Consider the following 19,522-nt stretch of genomic DNA (forward strand, 5'->3'; position numbering starts at 1 on the left):
CTGAGCAATCAGCAATTCTGCATTTGTCATCACAACTGTTTTTACTGCCATTTGATCACACATGAGTGCCACATGAGTCCTGACTAGATGATTCTTGGAGTGGATTTTCAATCACCAAACCAATTAATTTTACAGAGAGGACAGTAATAGAATCAAATGCATTAATCAGATGTCAATCTGGAGATAATATTCTCTTTTTCAAAGTCTCCTTCTTTTTGAATATTGATTTAGCTCTCTTCATTGACAGGCTTTAAGTGCATTTGGGAGAAGGAAGTTTAAACTCACCTCAGGATCTTCACAGCAGTGTTGAAAAGGTACCATACTGCCCATAACGGCTGTTCCCAGAACTGACATACAGGCCATTTTGTGATCTGACACCCTGGTCTTCTGCCAAATAACTGCCTGAAACAAATGGCACAGAGTCAAATTTTTGACATTATATTTATATTTGTTGAACTCAAGTCATGTCTATGAACATGCATATGCAACTGCACACATACTGTATATGTAACATTCTGTACTTTGACCCTCTTACATTCACAACTTTCAGTGTTAACACACACGATATGGTACTTTTTGGCATGTCTTCTCGTATTGTATTACTTATTTAGACTTGTAGCTATCGGAAAATTATGCAAAGCTTGTATTTATGGATGTTACATGGCTAATCCGGACTTCTGCACCTGAAACAATTGTTAAAAACAAAGCAATAAAAATACTACTTCTCCTCTTAGATATATAGCTGTAGGCGTTATCTTTTTACTGAGCATATAAATTGAGGGTTTATGACATGTCTCTGGCATGGTGGTCAACACCTGAAGGTGGGCACTGCAATGCTTATGGTACTTACAGTCAAGAGATAGGCCGTTTTGGTAGAAATCAGGCTATTAGATGCCCATTCATAGCTGTCATTTGGATACTCTAGGTCTATGACAAGCCTGCTACTTAGAAAGGAAAGCAGTTTTTAAGGAAGTATTTATAAAGAAAGCAGATGTTTGCCTAAAACTTTGTAAAAGTTAGAAGGATAAAAGCATATCTGCTCTATTAGCTACGTATCTTGCCGTGCTATTGCAAAGATTTAATAAATACAGCAAGGCAGCAGGAATCGCAACTTGCATCAGAAGTTACCTGCCAAGTCCACTTACATATACAGAGTATTAGCTACTTTGGGAGGTGAAATTTTGTATCTCACTAATGAGAAGTCCTATACTAACAGACACAAATTTAACCTTGGATCTGCTGTCTTTTACGGCTGCGTATCAACAACAAAAAAAATTTTGCTTAGTTGGCTTTCTGCTTCTAGGCAACTGAGACTGCTAGATTCAGATCCACTTTATATCTATTTCTGTCACTGTCAGCTGAGTGCATTTCAATGTGCAACATTCAACCACAACATGAAATAATGCAGCAAGTTGCATTTTAAATCTGACATTACAGTGCTGTTTAAAACTGATGTTTTAAATAGATGCTAGGTGTCCAATAAATTCAAAATGGGTTCACAGTATTCTGGTACAGGATGTTATGCGAAAGCATGGTGAGCAAGCAAAGAATACACATGCACCCATCTCAAGAAATGCAATACATAGCCTTAAAATTCCACCTGTCCAGTGGGATATTTGCTGGCCTTGAGGGGTGAATTCCACAGAAGAACACGGTGCTCCTGTAAAACGATATTCCCTTCCTACAGGACAGGTGGAACGGTAAAGCTTTGAGACTGTTGAGCCTAAAACTATTCCCCAAATCTTTACTCTTCCACTCATACACTCTGCAGCATTTGTGAAGTGGGACTTCTTAGTCCTGCCTGAATCTAACTCACATCCTGCACACCAGCCTGACAGCCCTTTGAACATGCTGTATCACAGCTCAGTCATCCTACAGTGAGCGCGAACCCCTCAAGTGTAAGGGACAATTTACATCGGGCAGGGCAGGGAATACAAAAAGGGGAGAAGGAGAAATGAGCAAGCAGAGCCACGGGCTGGGTGTCCACAGCTCTGGCAGGGAGAGTCCCCACCGTGCTTTGGCAGCAGGCCACGGCAAAGGACAGCCCGTGGCTGCCCCAAGCATGCTGGCTCTCAGCCTCTCTCCTCTACACCTGCTGTAAATCTCCTCAAAGACATTTCGGAGTGATGAAAGAATTTGTCCTCTTCTTTAGAGCTCCTCTTATAAAACATATCCTGTACTGCTTCTATTTTAAAAGTGATTACTTAAAATGGAAACATAAAGTGCCAAGCAATTTTTTCTTTACTGGATATATTTTAAATTAAATGCATGTGACCTAACTGAGAAAGACACTTGTTACATGACTAATATAAACATCATGCTGTTTATTTTAGGTTATACTAGTGTGATGCCACAGGTACAGATATAAATCATAGCTGCTGATTAATGCAAGGTTATTACACTGCTTGACCTGCTGAATGGCTGATACTCAGGACTGTGAAAAGATCACTTCAGTGAGGTGGTTTTAAGAAAGCTGTGGAACATGAGAACTTATTAAATGCAAACTTGCTAAAAGTAGATACTGTTAATAAGTTCAAGGGGTATTTTTTTAACTAGTCATATTATTTATCAGATATTAATACTCAGGACTACAGACAAAATTTTCAAAACTAGTTACCACTGTAGGTTAAATTAAAGCCTACATACTAAAGAGGCCAGGCAACTCCTAAATTTCTATACTATATAAACACAGAATAGATTGTGTGTTCATTTTTGGCCACGACTGCACATTATGAAGCAACAACATAGCAATAGCTGGTAATATAAAGAAAACTATTTTTCTAGACTCTTCAGATGTATAAACAGGCAAAAATCCAGTAGGAAACAATGCCTGTTCCATTTCATTCGTTTTAGAAAGTGCCTGTTTCCATAAGGTTCCTGCAATACGCTATTTTTTTAACCTTGATTATACCCTTTAGTTTACCTAAAAATATACACCCACACACCCCCCTCATATTTTTTTTCTAGATCATATAAAGCGGGTGTCCAGAATGAGCCAAGGAATAATCTGACTCTAGTCAGTATGATGACACTGCAGAAACAGCCTACTCAAAGATATATTATTACATATGGCCCATCTTAGGTTTTGCTAGAGCTAGCCAAATATATCCCACCTCCCTGTTTCATTGAGGGGGATTACACGATCTAGATCTTACAAAATGTCATAACGCCTGTAAAATCTATTGCACATATACAGAAGATAAGTATGGGTGTGCGTCTGTGTGTATTTCTTCGGCCCTATCCTCCCCTCGGACATATGCATACTTTTGTGGAGGATGACAACGTACACACACACGGAGCAGGCATCTCTTGTTATTTCAGGATGCATACACACAGCCCTGAAGGATTCCTTGAAAAACGTGCAAAGAGCGGAGAAAGAGCATGCTACCTCTTCCCCGTGGCGTCCCTGTTATACAGCACTAAGGAGAGTAAGAGCTGCTCATTATTCATCTCTTCAAAGACACCAAGGAAGGACAGAGAAAAAAATGCAGCCGCTCCTCATCCCTAACTGTCATCATATTTTAGAACTTCTACCAGCCACCACAATGATTCGCAATCACAGACAAAAGACAAGTCTTAATTAAGGCTGGGGACTGGATTCTCTTGCTGACAGTGGCTACTTCAGTGCAACTATGATGCTACAAGTTAAACAGATTCTTCCCGTGTACCTTAGCACAGCATAATGGTAGTAACTTAACCAAGTGGACTTTTACTACCCAGGAACCACCCATTTCCTTTATTTTGTGATAACCATTGTGTTATTTATCCTATAATAAAGTTTGAGGGTGTAAAAGTCTAGCAGACCAAGCACTGTATATGAACTGTAGGTTGGTAACATAACATGAGTTAGTTCTGTAAAAAGAGAACTGCATTTCACACTCTTAATTTTGTTTCACATGCTTCAAAAATCCTGTCACCCTGGCATCCAATATCTCACAGCAGATAGTTAAGTCTTCGGACCAATATGTTCCTTAGCTTTCTTGACATAAAACACAATAATTTATTAGGCTCCAACAAAACTGAAAACGTTGCTGCCTACCTGTTAAGAGGGCATACAAAGCAATATCCAAAGCTTGAATTCAGCCAAACAGAAACAAAAAGATGTCACCTTGTACAATGTGTATAGCCTCTTTTGCTTATGATGCACAGACACCTAGCTGCAAGGGCTGGCATGTTCTCTGCAGTGGAAGAAAACCTATCAGCTAAGATCAAGAAGACACCAAGATAAAGTCTTAACCACATTCTTTAAAATCCCAGCCTTGAAAAGTGTCGATGTTGTTTATCAGCTCCATGCCATAATTGGTGTCTTGTTTTAAAACCAATGGTAAGTTATCTTACTAAAAGAGAACTCTTGCATAATCTTCCCTTGAAAACAGAAATCCCAGCAGTTTTTCAGTTTAGCTTAAAGAAAAATAATGCAGCTCTCTACATAATCATAATTATTTTCTCCAGATATTTTATACTTGCCTCTGAGGAATCAGTTGTCCCGTCCACTTCATAAGTGATGGCAGAACAACTACCAGTGGAGATATGCAATAGAAAAAACTTAAGGCACCATTCTTCCCCTCATCAGATGCAGCTGACATACCTATCTATCCCATGGGCATCAGCCACTAGAGCTATCAGGGGGACCTGTTGAAAGACAGTAATTTTCCACAGAACTGTTCAACCTACAAATTCTAACATATTGCCTGCTCAGATTTCCCTTTTGTGATACTAGAGCACCCTCCCCATTAAAAGGCTTTCTTGAGCATCATGCAGTGGAGAAATTCTTTGATTTGGGAGCTGGAAGGTAGGTTAGGAGAGGAGCTAACAGATATTACAAGAAGCCAAGGACCTTCATCTGATAACACATGTCTTCAGAGCCTTTCAAGAATTACAGACTATAGTGAGAGTTCTACATTTTTTGCCTGCTTTAACCACACATGTTCCACTGTGGGTGTTTAGAGAAATTCCACTTCCATAACAGAAGGAAAAAAAAAAAAATCTCCCAGTCAATTAAACTACTGTCAAAAAAACCCAGTTTCTAATCGCAAACTGTCATTCAGAGGATGTACATCATTACAGTGAATTCCATTTAAATAAAGGGATGTTTAAATGCCTTTTGTAAAATAGCGGTTAACAAAAGTAACAGAGAACACACCTAACTGAGTACATTGCTAAGGAAGAGGGAGAACTCCCAGACGGCTTTGGAAACATCCTTTTTCTGTTAACCTTTTTTAAGTATACAAAGTGAATGTGAAAGCCCTGCAAGAGCTAAAGGCACATCTCAGATTCTGCAACACATACTGCATATGTGAAACAGTAATTGTTTTGAGATTTCAGGCATATACTGCGCTGTCATTTGAAAAAAGTGATGGATGAGAAACTGGAAACCTCAAGGAATTAGTAATAGGATATAAAGCATTTCACCTCTAGGTCACCAGTTCAAATTCAACCAGGTTGGTAGCGACCAAAAGTAGTTACCATCTGGCAGCTGTTCTCTGGCTGATGTAAACTGAGTTGAGGGTCTCAGCGCATTTCCTAGTGGACAGGTGTCCTCATCACAAAAAACACCATAATTAACTCTCTGTTTGGCTTTCTCAGCAAAGTCACTGAACAACGAATGGAAGTAAAGACTGAGCTATAGTCCAGGTCAGCATGAAGGCATGTTGGCTGCAGTGCACTGCAGATTCTTAATCATAATTCCACTTTATATTTTCAGACACACAGATTAGGGAGGGACTTAATTTATCATCATTACACTAAACAGAATAGCCGTTCCAACTCAAGAAAGAGCTTATGTGCTGCTGTTTCTGCTCAATGCAGGTTTCTTTTCAACATTAAGATACGACGCAGTTTGGAAGCACAATGAATGAATGTAAAGTACAATCCCATTATTTAAAATGGCAAATTTACAGTCCCATTGTTAAAAATGGTAAATTTATCCTAATCCTAACTTCATCTCAAAAACCCCATGCTTACTACAGAGGACTCAGACACAGAAAACAAACTGGTTTTGGACTACTGGATATAGACCGTAGGTTGAGATTATCCAACTTTGGAAACAAGGGGTTTACTGTGAAAAAAATGAAAAGAGTATAGCAGAAAATAAGGTAGCATTTCTTCACAAAGAACTGAAATAGGCAATAACTAACTAAATAAGGTTAGGCATTACATACATGTCAAAAAGACTGTTTCCAATTCTTAATTATTTGAATTACTGTTTTACTTAAGATTCAGCATGCCCCCTCCCCTCCTCCCAGTACATACACAGACTCATCACCTGATGGTATCCTTTAGGTCAACACCAACCACACCCGCAAAGGGGTTTTGGGTAAGAATACCAACCACAGTTACAAGAATAGCTTTAAAATGGACTCCTTGCACCCGGAAGTTCTGACCCACGTTTTTCTCTTGAAATAAACAGCACATAGTTCCAGGCAGAACTCTGTGTGACCAAGGCTTCAAAATATTATCCATGAAAAACACTAGGGGGAAAAAAAAAAAAAATCCCTTATGTAGATTTTTCCTCAACAGGAACTGGAAAATTTATTGAGTCTACTTATGACCCACCTGTGCTTCACACAAGACATGGGATCAGTTATGTATGGTATGACCTGCTGATAGGCACCATCTAAACCACCTGTTGCCATAATTTGTTCAGCCCTATATCTGAAATTGTTAAAACAGGTATAGTTATCGGGTGTCCTCTCTCATTTTGGTGTTTGTGGAATACAAGCAACTAGAAGAGAATTAAAGTATTCCATATTCAGCCTTTCAAATGCACAAATGCATTTCTTGAACATCAGCAGCTTGTAAGACTAAGTCGAGGGCTATTGGTGCTAAATGGCCAGGAGTGTGAAAACTGTTGTTCCAGGGAAGAGCCCTACACCACCCCAGGTAAAATACAGCCAGAGCTTGTAGGTGGCTAGAACATGGCATTTCGGGCTGAAGAGTTTGACGCAGTTTAAGTGGTAGCTGACTTTGGAATGTTCTTAGCATGCCTTCAGATAATATTAACTTTAAATAAACTTGCTGAATACTCATGTAAATTATTTCCATTTGGCTGTCTCATTATTCAATATGCTTTCAAGGAACACGGTGATGAAAGAAGAAAAATACCTCTTTCTAACATAACCATACTGGCAAGAGGATCAACATTATCAGTATTCAAAGAATGTCTTGGCAGGATAAACCTTCATAAAAAGAAGGAGCACTAGCTAATCCAAGTTGTCAAAATAGCAATAGTACTTCAAGGGTTGATCTGCAAAGTGATTCATTATTTATTGCTAATGCAAACAAAACATTCTGAGCAGAAAGAGCAATTGAGTATTTCCTATCTCGGAAATCCACTGACGGAGAGTACACAATAAAAGAACCCTAGGATGACTGATAAAAAGAATATCTGTTTTCTTTCTTACTAGAGAACAACCCAAAGGCAGGAAAAGCATTGTGGTTCTTCACAGAAAAGAAATCAGACGCTTGATGGTAATATTTTCTGAACTAACACAGGTATAAAATGTGGCATCACATGAAGAAAAACTTACGGAAATTTCATTCAGAAGCACAAGACATACACCTTTAAAAAAAACATGTTGGAAGTAAAACATGCAATTGTATTGTGCATCCTAAAAACATACGTATGTTCAATACCTCAATAAGAGGCCTGACTTGCCAAAATAAGTTTCTGCTAGAATCAGCCAGGCAACCACTGTCCGATGCCTAACCTCAGACACGGTTAAAAGTCAAATGAAAGTTTCAGCCTCATTACATTCTTCCTTGGCAAAGCTAGGGCTATGCTTTCTTCCATTCTCCTTTCATTTCTTATTGTATTGGGTTTGCCTGGCAAGGTTTTGGCAGCAGTGGGGCTGCAGGGGTGGCTTCTGTGAGAAGCTGCTAGAAGCTTCCTCCATGTCTGACAGAACCAATGCCAGCTGGCTCCAAGATCGTGCCAAGGCCGAGCCCATCAGTGATGGTAGTTGCACCACTGGGATAACGTATTTAAGAAGGAAAAAAAACCCAACTGCGGAACTGCAGCCAAAGAGAGGAGTGAGAGTATGTGAGAGGAACAGCTCTGCAGCCACCAAGGTCAGTGAAGGAGGAGGGGGAGGACGTGCTCTGGGCGCCAGCGCAGAGATTCCCCGGCAGCCCCTGGGGAAGCCCACAGGGAGGCGGCTGTGCCCCTGCAGCCATGGAGCCCCACGGGGGAGCAGATCTGCACCTGCACCCGGGGAGGGCCCCACGCCGGAGCAGGGGGATGCCCGAAGGAGGCCATGACCCCGTGGGCAGCCCACGCTGGGGCCGGCTCCTGGCAGGGCCTGTGGCCCCGTGGGGAGAGAGAGGAGCCCCGGCTGGAGCAGGTTTGCTGGCAGGACCTGGGACCCCACGGGGGCCAGGCTGGAGCAGCCTGTTCCTGAAGGACGGCACCTGCAGGGGACCCAGGCTGGAGCAGCCTGTTCCTGAAGGACGGCACCCGCGGGGGACCCAGGCTGGAGCAGCCTGTTCCTGAAGGACGGCACCCGTGGGGGGACCCAGGCTGGAGCAGCCTGTTCCTGAAGGACGGCACCCGTGGGGGGACCCGGGCTGGTGCAGTTCGTGAAGAACTGCAGCCCATGGGAAGGACCGATGTTGGAGAAGCTCATGGAGGACTCTCCCCCGTGGGAGGGACCCCAGGCTGGAGCAGGGCAGAGGGTGAGGAGTCCTCCCCCCGACGAGGAAGGAGCAGCAGAGACAACGTGTGATGAACTGACCACAACCCCCATTCCCCGTCCCCCTGCGCCGCTCGGGGGGAGGAGGGAGAGAAATGGGGAGTGAAGTTGAGCCCAGGAAGAAGGGAGGGGTGGGGGGAGGGTGTGTTTAAGATTTGGGTTTATTTTTCTCATTATCCTACTCTGATTGGTAATAAATTAAACTAATTTCCCCAAGTCAAGTCTGTTCTGCCCGTGATGGTAAGCCATCTGGTGAACCATCTCTCTCCATCCTTATCTCGACCCACAAGCTTTTCATTCTACTTTTCCCTCCCCTGTCCAGCTGAGGAGGGGAGTGATACAGCGGCTTTGGTGGGTACCTGGCATCCAGCCAGGGTCAACCCACCATGCTTTTAAATACAGGACTTTTAAAAAAAAACCAAAACAAACAAAACAACCAAAAAAACCCACCAGTCTTTAATGTACTGGTTTTGTCATTTATTTTCAAGACTTCTTTGAAATACACTTTCACTTACACTTCTTTCACTTACTACCCTTTCTCCTCTTTCGACCCATCTTTCCTCATCTCCTTCTCTAATACCTCATCTCTGCTACCTTCTTGCTCTTTCAAGCCTCGGAACCTGATCTTACTCCTGACGTGTATCTTCTTCCATTGCAACAGAAAGCATTGGCTCAGCCTCAAGAATGTGGGATTCTAGGAACTCCTCTGAATATTTGCACATACCATTTTTTTAACTAATATATAATGTGTAAGCTACATAAAAAATAAAGCCATTCTAAGAACTTGATTCTTTCTCCCAGCACATTTCAAATAGAAATATAACAGCCTCAAAAAAAAAAAACCATCACAGACAACCCTATTCAGTAGAGTGTTATTCTAGCACAGATACACTGTAGTATCACTATAGGAAAAACACCTTCTGATCTGAATTAATAATTTTAATGACAATAATACTTAGCATCTGAAGGAAAAAGAACCAGTGCATATTCATGGTCTGTGATATTATGGTAAAACGGATGCACATAGACCTGATGAAAGTTGTTACGCATTGGAATTTCAGAATTTCAAATTTCTTAAAAAGTATGATGCAACAGGCAATTTTTTATTTTGCAAGGAATGACAACAGCAGTAGAAACACAGGGATCTGCATTGAAAGTTTTTTAACATTTTCAGGCTATTTTAAAGCATTTACACATGCAGAGACAGACTACGCTTTCTGTATGATTTAAGCCTTTAATTTGCCCTGCTCAGCAATAGCTACTGAGCGACCTCTTGTGTTGAAACGTCTGAGCAGTTTCTTGCTTGCTTTCTTTTTTCTAAATATATTAAATGAACATAAGGCCAGCAATGCAAAATGAAGACCCCAAAAAATCAGCACCATCAATGTCATTACAATGCCTGCAGATGGCATTTGTACTGATTCGTTTTACCTACTCGTATTGTGTACTTAAGAATTTACCTCTGAAGCTAATAGGATAGGTAGTCAAAACCAACATGCAATGGCTACTATCATGCAACTCTCCGCACCACTTTTGCGGTCAGCACTGTGAAAAAGACATGTGATCAACTTTTTGCACATTATTGCCATTGTATTAAAATAAGCAGAGGAAAAAAAAAGAAAACCATGATCTATTAGTCTAATCAAAGGGGATGAAATCAAAATACGATATAAAACTCATTTGCAACTTGTCAGAGAGGGCAAAACCAAACCACCAATAAAAGACAAAATGACTTTTATTAACCAGCATTTAAGACCAATACTGTCAACCACTGCTAGATATGTCAAGGAGCTTAACACAATCTAAGAAGTGCACAGCCCTGAGATCTCCGATTTCAAACTTTCTGTAGTCCCAATGAAATAAGACTGAAAGTAGATACACTTTCTCAGCTTTGGAATACTAATTCTGTACCTGCAAGACTAGCTTTTGTTTTTCACAGTATCTACACTTTGATATTTAGAAATACATACGTAAATATAATCGCAGCATGCTATCCAACTCCAGAAAAGGTTGGGCAATCTGTTTTCATTTCAGGAAAGCAGTGACACTCATCATTCCGACTGAAAAGGAACTGAAGTGTGACTGCTCGGTTGATAGAGTAACTGATTGAAATTGCTTAATGAACAAGCCAAATAGCAAGATCAACAAACAAAAGTATTATAGAACAGAAAAAGAATTGGTGAGGGATCTGGCCACGAGATGTCACTCTCTACTTTGTGGCAACTTGGAAATTCATTAGTGTAACTTTCCTGTCAGAGGTTTCAAAAGCAGGAGTACAGCCAGTAAAATTAGCTATGTTAAATTGAGGTCAGGTAAAGGAGAACTGCTTAACGTGTCATTTCTGTAGCTGTGTGTTTAACTTCTGTAGCTGTGTTGTAAAATTACTGTTCTGTATGCTGTGAAGTCAAAGCAGCCTCCAAGCAGCCTCTGAATATGTTCCCCCAAGTCTAAACAAAGAACAACTAGTTCAACTAAAGCTTATTGTTATAACATACGTTACTCTTACTTACACCAATGTAGCAAATTGCTTTGAATTTTGTGGCCTATTAGAAGGAAACCATCATTATGTGTTGAGCTCTTATGACTCTGCATACAGCAAGCTACCTGTATGTGCTATAGTATCTATACAGATAGATAGCTTAACCAAGTCAGTTTTGAGAGTTTTTTCACCTAGCTTGAGTTAAAACTTGATCAGGCCCTGTGGCCTAGTAAGGTTTCACTTCTTTGTTCTGCAGAACACCACTAACATCTTTAATAACCACTAGCATGCACAACCATTCTTATACCACTAGCATGTAAAATAATTTTTGTACTTCATATATCTAACCCGGCACCTGTTGGAGCAGACCAAAAAGATCTGAGCTGGAGTTTTAGGATCAAAATCTGTAACCACCATAAATACACATCTATAAAGGAAAGAAAGAAGTGGAAGCTCAAAACAAACCTATGATAAAAGAAAATTCCTAGGACTGAAAGATTTTATATAAGTATTACACGAACTGCATAAATTAATCAGAAACTATCCTGAGATAGCTGATAGAGAAAAATCTCATTATTACCTTATTATGTGTTAAGGTTATCCTCAGGTCTGGTTTTATGATACCGTATGCTGTCAGTAGATCTTGGACTTTTTTCAGTTCTTCCTTACATTTTCTGTTTGTTGAGTAAAACTGCTTTCTCACAGGAAGATTCTTGAACAAGTTGAGGACTGTTACGGTAGTACCTGCAAGCACGTGACAGAAAACAAGTAGAAATTACACCAAAAACATACCACTGATGAGATATTGAGGAAACTTCATTTATACTTGAAGAGACCTGTCTGTATGCTCCTGCATATAAACCCCAGTAACACTAAATTAGAGTATATTAGCATGAGAAGAAATATACCAAATTAGCAGTCAACCTCCCCCAAAAAAGTACGTATAGACCTGAAGAGCTGTGATTCCCGTCCTTTATTCAGAGTTGACTGCAGCATTAAACTTTCTTTCGTACACAACTGACAATAGCAAGAATCAGCACTAAAGCTGAAGACTCTTTCATTGCATATTAAGTTAACTTTCATTAGTAAAATGGTTAACAGACTAGAATCTATTCAGACATATCTGGAGGCAATGGAACACTGAGGTCCATTAAGGCCCTTCACAAGCATTTGCTTTAGGGTAGTACCTGAAGAGCCAGATATCTCTGTTCAAGGCATAGTACATAGTAAGAGGAGGAATATTCATCTACCAACACAATCACATAAATTCCTAGCCCGTAAGTGTATTGCAAAGTATTAAATATATGTAACAGAATTCAGTCAATCACACAACAATTTTGACAAAAGACAAAGCAATGCAACCCACAGGCTTTCTGGCTGTGGAAAATGCTACAGCCTAGATCTTAAAAAGACTCCCTGGTTAAATTTAGTTAAAATTAGAGTTCTCAGCTTCAGCTCTTTCTTAAGTATTTGCCCGTTGACTAGCCCTCAGCAGCTTCTTCTGGCTTAATGGCTCCCTGTGACCAGTTCGTGCTGGGGAGGAAGGGTGCCGGGTTGCCAGTCAGCTCGCCATTGGCGTATGAGCACTGCAGCCGGCTGCAGGGCAGCTTCTGGGCACAATATTGACAAGCAGTCGCTGCGGCTCAGCTGGGAAAAGCTGAGCTTTATGGAGAAGCTGCAACTGCTTTCTCAGAAGCACTCCCTTGTGACAAGAAAGGAGGACACCTCTTCCGGGAATACACCGGCTGGAGTGTAACACAAAGACACAGTGTGGTCTTAACGGTCCTCACTGAGCAACAATCTGCTGAGCGGACCACGAAGTAGAGCAGATGCTACCTCAAACCTGCACCACGTCTGAACCATCAAGGCTTCCTCTGAGGTGAGGGCAACCTTTAATCTTTCACACAAACACGCAGACAGATTTCTAGTGACACACCCTTCCTGTAGGTTAGAAAGAACTGTGACTTTGCCTGGTCCTACAGCCGCACTGCTTCCAGCAACTCCCTTGTATAGCAGCAGGGCAACTCTTCCTACTTTAAGCAAGGATTTTGCTATGTACAGAAACATTATTTTGGTCCTGAACAAATCTTTCATATACTTATGCAAGATATATACTTCCAGTCTGCCTGGACCTGGGGCATTGAATTTTTATAGATTTATTTCCACTGTCAGCTTGAAGGAGTGAGTCAGAGAAGGAGAAACTAGTTTATAATTACTATCTAAAGCAACTTCCAAGACATATTATTTTTTACAATCATAACACATTCTCAGTTGACAGACATAAGGCAAGAAATGTTTACAGCTGCAAAGATTTCATACTCAACCTTCAAGTACAGAACAGGTATTTCAACATCAAATAGAGCCTCAGAGAAACAAAATACTTCTGTTACAGCGCAACACCAGAAAAAAAAGATATCTTACCTTGCCCAAGATGGGAAGGCTTTTCAGAAGTTATATGCCCATTGCTATCCAAAGCATACTGAATGCTGAAATCATCATCAGCTGTCTTTGTGGTGATCAAAACCTGAAAAGAGTGATTTAAAAAAAAAAAAAAATTTTAATCGAGGATTCACAAAGTTCAGAATGAGCTTAGATAAGCTTTGCTACCACTCTTACCATTGTGGTATTTTAGTCACCACAATTACATGTAATTTATAAATTTTTTCTTCTACAGGTGTTTGTTACCATCACAGAAACATTCTGCATTATTACTCATTTTTCCATCCATTTAACTAAAAGGCAAGCATTTCTATTGCACTAATACGTGAAGCACAGCAATCCCTACTACCTACAACACATGCTCCTGTATCTTCTAAACACAGGTTAAACAAACAACTAAATCAATTGATAATTTCGCATTTTCATCCATAGGCATACTATGACAACTTCTTAAATTCATGTGAGATTCCACAAACATAACAACTACTATCAAACAAACCGTATATTATCTTTCCACACCCAAATATATCTAGCAATCAGTAGTACCATGTTTTGTAAGCTATTAAGGTAATACACAGATTGACTTTAGCAAGACCTGTCACACACCAGAAGTTCAATAAAACTACAATTCCCTGAGTTCAGGCATCCATACTTTGAAGAGTAGAGCCACTGCACTTTAACCAACTGAAAGGCATAAAAGTTGTCACACATATAGAGCTTCAGGATATTTTGGTTTATTTTAGTGTCTCATATGAATCACTCAGAATTCAGCCATGCCTCTGGAGAGAAAAAACAATAATTGATTAATTGGAAATGACAACATTACAGACCTACTTAGGGGCCAATAATAAAGCACCTCTTAACTGAAACTTCAGGGGGCAGTTCAGGTAGCCAGAATGTAATTAATGCCAGGAGTGTTTAACCAACATAATTATGATCCAAGGATTAAAGTAATACCTATTAAAGTACTTAATACACTCAGGTCACCTCCCATCTCTTAGGAAACATAGCATAGAGCTGATTAAATGCTCAAAACAGATGGCACCCTGCTCTGACAACTCATTAGAAGGAACCAAGGATTGAGGTCTGTCATCATCTGTCAAAACACCAACTCTTTTGAAAGCATCTTTGGAAATCTCCATCCAAACACACAACCCGCTCTTGTTTAGTGCAAGGTGAATGTAGCCCAAGGTAGCAAGGAGTCAAGCTCTAACATGTCTCCTGACCTTGACAGTTGATGGTTCCAATCAGACACAGATATCAGTATCTTCTTGCAGGATCTAATCCTTTGCAGACTTAGAAAGAAGAATCCAAAACTTGACCTTGGCACAGCACAAATACAAAAAGGCAAAACATAATGGAAGAGGTAGATGCTGTGCCCTTAATAGCCTGAACACTTTTCAGATGGTTTTGAATCAACTTACTTATTTTCAGTCAACAAGTTAAATCCTAAGCATCAGTACACTGTCAGTCCTCAGCACAAACATATGGATCAGACTCAGGCCAGGAAGCCAGGTTCCTGTTTACTCATACGGACAACAAAGTTTCTGCAACTGCAGTCATACACAAGTCAAGGAGCGATATGGAGCCCAGCAAGGTCCCGTGACTGCTGATCACCTAGATAACATCAAAGCAGAAAATCCTTACTGGAATGGTAGCTATGTGGGCCATCAGTTCCCTGAAGTGATTTCTCCTGGCCACCATCTGCTGTTCCTCATTTCGATTTACCCTAATTCAAGTAGCAAACTCAGCCATACCCTTTGACATTATATTTGCTGACAAGACTAAAGAGGATAACCCAGTGTTCTGAGAAATCATGTACCTATACCTTGACAGAAGAGAAAACACTAAGCAGTCTGTCTCTGACCTATTCTGACTAAGGAAGATAAATAGAGCACTGCTGTAACCAGTGTGACAGATGCTAACAAGAAATCCGTACTGCTTCCTAACCATATGACATGACTTCTGGGGAGGAGGGGAAAGGCAGTATACACAAGTATAAACTCTTTTGAAAACGTATCTCTGGCAGGCTGCTAGAACAATTTAAAGTTTTGCACTGATATTTTAATAAAGCTTTCACAAACACACATACAAAAAATCACAACACAAAGACTAGACACGTTTATAGCAACTGCTCACCTCTGATATGCAGCAAATTGATCCCAAAGCTTCCCCACGGAAACCGTATGTTGTCAATCTTTCAAGGTCCTCAGAAGAGCTTATTTTTGAGGTGTAGTGTTTAATTGCCATAACTGGAACATCAGCAACCTTGATTCCATTGCCATTGTCTCTCACTTCTATTTTGTTAAACCCATAATTCTCCTGAAAAAGAACAAAACGTAAAGGAGCACTAAAACAGACAAATGAGTTAAGACACAAGTTTGAAGCAGCTAAGGTTACAGCTTCTAGCCATACAGAGAGAAGTGGGAGTTTTGCTTCTTTGGAGAAACTGAGTAACGATTAATGTCTCTCTGAAAAAAGAAATAAAAAAGAAAAATACAACATGTTAGGATAGTAGTGATGATTTCTCTAAATAATGTACTTCATACCCTGTGGTTTGGAAATAGCACATAAATATAAATACAGTGAATTGAAACAGGAATTAAGTGTAGGGTTTTTTTTAAACTAGGATGAAATTTGAAAAACCTAAGCTCAGAAAAAGACCTATAGCTGGAAAGCTAAAGGCTTTTCACCTCTCTTCTCTGCTTGATACCAGTTTTTTCAAATCACCACAAACACAGCCCTGCATCCACTAAGGTCAGTGGGCCCTCACCGAGAATTGTTTTCAATTTCAGGCTATTTCTGTGATTTCACTACTGCAGAGGTTTTCCAGTCTCTATACTGTCTCTCAATGTACAGAAGCTGCAATTCCAATGGGGAAAAGACAGAAATAAGAAAGCTTGTAAAGAGGTACAATACTTTACAAAAAGAATTAAAGAGACTCTTAAAAACAGCTTTCAAGGAAGCAAATTTCAGTCTTTGTGATTTACCTTTACGTATTACGCAATACATATTTTACTGAATTCTGATTTACATTGTGTCATTTCAATAAACACGAGCATAAATAGGGTGAAAAACTCTGAAAACCCAGATAATTAGGATAGCTAAATGAAATACAGAATTCAGGTTCTATAAAATTTCAAATAGGTGCAGCAAACAAATGCTTCCTTCCAGCTACGTTATAATCTGCCCATGTAAATCACACCCAAAAAGAATCACAAGCCAGGAGGAGAAAGTAATTAGAGCTGCAGGATCACTAACTAAACTTCTTCTACAGACGCATGCCGGCTCTTTTTGAAAAGGTTATGATGTAACAATCAGAAAAACGTGCTGTAGTGTGTAATACATCTAGGTGACCTTAAAAGTGGTTTTGCTTAAAGTATCTTGAATGAGTGGCTGCTACTGATGCTGTACAGAGCATGGGATGGTCCTTCACAGAAAGCTGATTGATTAAACAGAACTAACTTCATTGTCTCATCTGGGCATATAATGAAGACAGTTATGAAAAAATATAATGTACTCCCAGGGTTATTTCTTGAAGTAAAAAAAAAAAAAGCAATTAAAAACAAAAGGAAGGTATCTAAAGATATTATCTCTGTTCACACATAATCTACATGAGAAAACATGAAAAGCCTCTGAGGTAGCCACGGAACCACATGTATTTAGCTAACTGATATGCAATAGAAATGTGGGTACATTTCACTTTCCATATTAATGAATGGTGCTAAAGCTATCTTCAGGGGAAAAACAATGATTTTGCTAATATTTGAGTCAATCTCCTACTGGAAAGCAAGACAGAACCTAAGCAATAAACTGAACATAAAACCACATAAGGAGATAGAAACAGGAAACCTTCTATGCTGCTGCTGTATGCACTAATGAAGGGTTTGAGCATTTTACAATGAACCCCTATTTTCCATTCTAATTTTTATTTCCAGACCACTTAACTGCTTAGGAAAAATGAGATTTGTCTTCTTCAACTTCAATCAAAATGCTACATGAATGATCCTCTATTTCTTTTCTAATATTATTCATTTTTACTTGCACATATTTTGCTTACAATATTACAGTGCTTACACTTTGTAACACCTTCCACCATGCTACATGACCTAAATACTACTGTGGTCACAATCCCATGAGATGTTTAAGTTGCTCTACCAGATCAGTGATGCCAAACTGCATGGTTCAACTCCCTCCTCTTTTACTCACAACTGCACAGTCCCATCTTCGTTTCAGCTACAGCTCTGCTACTCGTGAGAACTCTAAGGTCAATTTGGCTTATTAAACTGACACAAATAATCCACTTTTCTTGCTGGGCAACTTTTCTTTTGAATTAGCAAGATGAATGGATCATTAGAGGCAGAAATGTCTAGCAATGCCATGCAGATGGATGTAGGACTTCTCAGGACTTCACTTCTCAGGTGATGAGATGGATCAGGTGTACAATGGAACCTTACCTAGCTAAGCTTCCGCTGAGAAGGTTCTAAGGATTAAAGTGCCCATTTCATGCATTGGAAAAAAAGGCGCAGAAACGAGTGCCTGCCTTTTACAACAGCTATTTCATATACTAGTAGCAAACCCGTAGCTAAGATTTGTCCTTCCCAAAGCCCAACTCTGCTCCAGCTACTAGCACAGGCTGTTGCTCATCTTCTCTATTAATTAAAATACGCAGGTCTCAGTCAGCTGGTGAAGATTATTCTCATAAATTCCTGTTGTTAGAAGTCAGTAAAGAAACTGATAGCCCATGGAGTCTCTTTATCCATACACAAGCAATTGTATTGCTGCATCAACATTTTTTAGCATACTTTAACCTGAAGCCAGGACATCACGTCAAGGATAAAACCATCACTCTACATACGCTTAATGCACAGCCATGCTACTGAGGCAGTTAACCCTGCTGCTAACAACAAGGCAAGCTCCAGCATGTTTGTCTTTCCAATAGCAACAAAGCTGAAGCTCAAATTAATAAATACATACCACCCAACACCTTACAGAAAGGCCACAGTTCAGTTTCTAATCAAATTACTTATAATGAAAGCAATATCACATTATCTAAAACTACAGTATGAGCTGATGTTTTTCCCAGTGTTGCATAAAAGCTTGCTGAGACACAGTGCAAAGGCACTCAGTAACATCACCTATGGGAGCATGGTCAACCAAGAAGTTAACAAGAATAAAACACTAGCTAAAGCTTCCCGCTACAGCTGGCCACTGCCATGGTTTCTACCTGAGAACCATTCCACCCCCAGGTTAACTCCTGTCTGTCTCCAAAAAAAGCCACTCCTGTCTGTGTTCAGGCAAATTGGGTAACAAGTCTGAGTGAATCAGCTAGCCTTCCTAATCCACCTGGAAAAGGTTAAAACAATAAAAATGCTGCAAGTTTCAGGCAAAACCCATCAAGCTATAAAATTAAATGTCAAAGTTTCTGTTCTTTATTATGCTTTTAAACCAGTCAGAGTTAATGTGGTCAACCTTATTTAAAATAATAAAAATAGTATTTTGCTCTAAAAATATTCTTATCACAAAAAAAAAAAAATCCCAGAAAAAGAATCCACCATTTTACAGTATTACTATGTAGAGCTGTGCAAAGTGCAAATTTTCTCTTCTTCCCTAGTACCCACAGAATAACAATCAGCACTGACAACTTGTGTAAAGCCAGGTTGGCTGTTGGTTTGTTTTAAAAACACAGCAATTTGGATTGGGCTGAACTGACAAAGAATGTAACAGTAGTGCAGACTACTCATGCACTGGAAATGATTGAAAATGCTCTTTCTAATTGATCTCGGACCTCTCACTATGGAAACAGATCGTTATTGCACTGTGAAACCCACGCTGATTAGAGGGTTTCCTCCTCTGGCTACCTGCATGGCTTTATATCAGCACTCTAGTAAAAGAGACAAGGTTTGTTCTAACA

At 39.9% G+C, this 19,522-nt stretch overlaps 1 protein-coding gene across 1 annotated transcript in view; it reads right to left on the reverse strand.

Annotated features, from left to right (window-relative positions):
• Positions 1 to 19,522, reverse strand: part of PMS1 (PMS1 homolog 1, mismatch repair system component) — a gene marked incomplete at both ends in the record, with an annotated part of 46,243 nt that overhangs the window by 25,483 nt on the left and 1,238 nt on the right. The window contains 4 exons of the mRNA XM_082001649.1: positions 286 to 402; positions 11,750 to 11,913; positions 13,591 to 13,693; positions 15,748 to 15,930. Coding sequence (XP_081857775.1) covers positions 286 to 402; positions 11,750 to 11,913; positions 13,591 to 13,693; positions 15,748 to 15,930 — 567 coding nt within the window. The remainder of the gene's footprint in view (positions 1 to 285; positions 403 to 11,749; positions 11,914 to 13,590; positions 13,694 to 15,747; positions 15,931 to 19,522) is intronic.

This window comes from Phaethon aethereus, assembly GCF_964289735.1.
Source record: "Phaethon aethereus genome assembly, chromosome: 6".
NCBI classification, from domain to species: Eukaryota; Metazoa; Chordata; class Aves; order Phaethontiformes; family Phaethontidae; genus Phaethon; species Phaethon aethereus.